Raw genomic sequence first — 2,563 nt, 5'->3', positions numbered from 1 at the left:
CATATGCTCCTAACTGACCACTGATTTATACACTTTAAAATGGTGAGTTTTATAGTATGTAAATTTTATCTCGATTTTTTTAAACACAAAATGAAACTGTTGTCAAATATAGCCATAAGCATATTTGTAGATACGGGCACTAGAAATTGCAGAAGAGGCCTCACAATTTGTTGATCACCTCCTGTGTCCCAGACATTCAGATATTATACATTCATTTTTTCACTGAGGCCACAGGACAACCCTGAAAAGTACGCATGTTTTCTTTGTTTCACAACGAGAAAACTAAAGCTCATCGATAGAGCTTGTCCAAGGATACACAACTAGTTAGTGCCATCATCAGAATTAGGACTCGGGTCTGTCGGGCTTCACAGTACTTGTCCTTTCCACGAGGGCACGAGGCTTCCCATTAGTTTCTTGTGCAAGAAGCCTTACACCTGCTTGGTGTTGTCCCTCATTGTCCTATGCACAGCGGTGGACAGGCTCAGGTAATACTGTTCGAGTGATTATCAACTGTCACCTCCACAGATGACACCTGGAGAACTAGCCCTTGCAAATGGCAACCGCACTCCAGTTACCGAGTTCATCTTGTTGGGATTCTCCAGTTATGCAGATCTCCAGGAGCTTCTGTTTGTAGCCTTCCTGCTCATTTATGCCATAACAGTGCTGGGCAACCTGGGAATGATGGCACTCATCTTCTCAGACTCCCGTCTCCATAGCCCCATGTATTTCTTCCTCAGTGTCCTGTCGTTTCTAGATATTTGTTACTCATCCGTGGTCACACCCAAGCTCTTGGTCAACTTCCTGGCCTCCGATAAGACCATCTCTTTCGAGGGCTGTGTGGTCCAACTGACCTTCTTTGTGGTGCACGTGACAGCTGAGAGCTTCCTGCTGGCCTCCATGGCCTATGACCGCTTTGTGGCCATCTGCCAACCCCTCCATTATGGTTCTGTCATGACTAAGGAGACCTGCGTCCAGCTGGTAGCTGCTTCCTATGCATTTGGTGGTGCCAACTCTGCTATCCAGACTGGGAATGTCTTTGCTCTGCCTTTCTGTGGGCCCAACCAGGTAACACACTACTTCTGTGACATCCCACCCCTTCTCCGCCTGGCTTGTGGCAACACGGCCACGGCAGGGCTGGTCCTCTATATCTTCTCTGCTCTGGTTACCCTTCTGCCTGCTGCAGTCATCCTCACCTCCTACAGCTTGGTCCTGGTGGCCATTGGGAGGATGCGCTCAGCAGCTGGACGGGAGAAGGCCCTCTCCACCTGTGCCTCCCACTTCTTGGCCATTGCCATTTTCTATGGCACTGTGGTTTTCACCTACGTCCAGCCTCACGGATCCTCTAATGATACCAATGGCCAAATCGTGTCCGTGTTCTACACCATCATAATTCCCATGCTCAACCCCTTCATCTATAGCCTCCGCAACAAGGAGGTAAAGGACGCACTGGAGAGGAAACTCCAGGTCAGTATCTTTCCCTGCCGAGTCCTGCAAGGTTATTTGCCGGAATGAGGACGGAGCCAGATTCTCGCACAGAGAGTCGTGACGCCGAGGCTTTTCTTTCCAGGAAACAACTTTATTCGTGCTCGCACGGGCTCAGAGGGTTTGTACCCAAAAAACTGAATGTCGCGTGCTGTAGCCTTTGAAGCATTTTCTACTTTGTCTCCCATATATGGGTAACGTATAGACATACAGCCTGATCGGGTAGTCTCATGTTACAGGGTCGTGAGAGGTGTCACGTAAGGACATACAGAGTTGGGAGGAAGGTCACATACGCACATCGCTAGGTTGCCTTATCTTGAGGTCCTTTCCTCCCCACATTCCTCAGGGAGGGAACTCTACCACAAGGAAGGTGGAGCATGCTCCGAATCACATTATGAATTGACCTAATGGAGAGCAGCCCTGGAAGAAGGAGGTGGAAGAAGGAGGGAAGAAACAGCAAATATCATTCTTTCTACAGAGAATCGCAGTTTTTGTTAATGTTTATTTATTTTTGACAGAGAGAAAGAGTGTGCATGAGCAGGGGAGGGTGAGAGAGAGAGACAGAGAAAATCCCAAGTAGGATCCATGCTGTCAGCACAGAGCCCAACGCAGGGCTTGAACTCACGAACCACGAGATCATGACCTGAGCCAAAACCAAGAGTCGGACACTTAACCGACTGAGCCACCCAGGCACCCCTCCAAAACGTTTTTAATGACCCTGTTTGCTTCTGATACTTTATGCTAAAAAAGAAATAATTAAATCCTTTCCGGGAAACTGAGTGTGAAAATCTCTCACTTCTGTCTTCTTTCATTAAGCCAATATTTACGAAATTCCTCCTATGCTCCACAGTCCATTAACGTATAACTAAGTTTTCAGTACATGCCTACAACGGAGGTCAAGGCTGGAACATCATGGCGAAGGGACCTGGTGAAAATGAGTCTAATTCATTCATCTGGAAAAATATTTATGAGGCAATTAGGTGTAACACACTGTGTAGGCCCTACCTGGATTAATAGAACAGTGAAAAATAAATCCCATCATGTCGGTGGGTTAACACCACAAAGGCTTTCCCGGGTGCTA

The 2,563-nt window shown here is 47.4% G+C and overlaps 1 protein-coding gene across 1 annotated transcript; it reads left to right on the top strand.

The window, feature by feature from the left end:
• The first annotated feature begins 525 nt into the window (after positions 1–525).
• On the top strand, positions 526–1,512 carry LOC131486679 (olfactory receptor 1052-like). Its single transcript, XM_058686569.1, has one exon. The coding sequence runs from the start codon at positions 526–528 to the stop codon at positions 1,510–1,512; it is 987 nt and encodes a 328-aa protein (XP_058542552.1).
• The last annotated feature ends 1,051 nt before the right edge of the window (positions 1,513–2,563 follow it).

Source organism: Neofelis nebulosa, chromosome 10 (assembly GCF_028018385.1).
Source record: "Neofelis nebulosa isolate mNeoNeb1 chromosome 10, mNeoNeb1.pri, whole genome shotgun sequence".
Taxonomy (NCBI): domain Eukaryota; kingdom Metazoa; phylum Chordata; class Mammalia; order Carnivora; family Felidae; genus Neofelis; species Neofelis nebulosa.
Note: the sequence above shows the minus strand (reverse complement) of the source record. Positions and strands in the feature narration are given on the sequence as shown.

Excerpts from the sequence above, each read along its gene's own strand:
- LOC131486679 (XM_058686569.1), top strand. The coding sequence starts at position 526 with ATGACACCTGGAGAACTAGCCCTTGCAAATGGCAACCGCACTCCAGTT.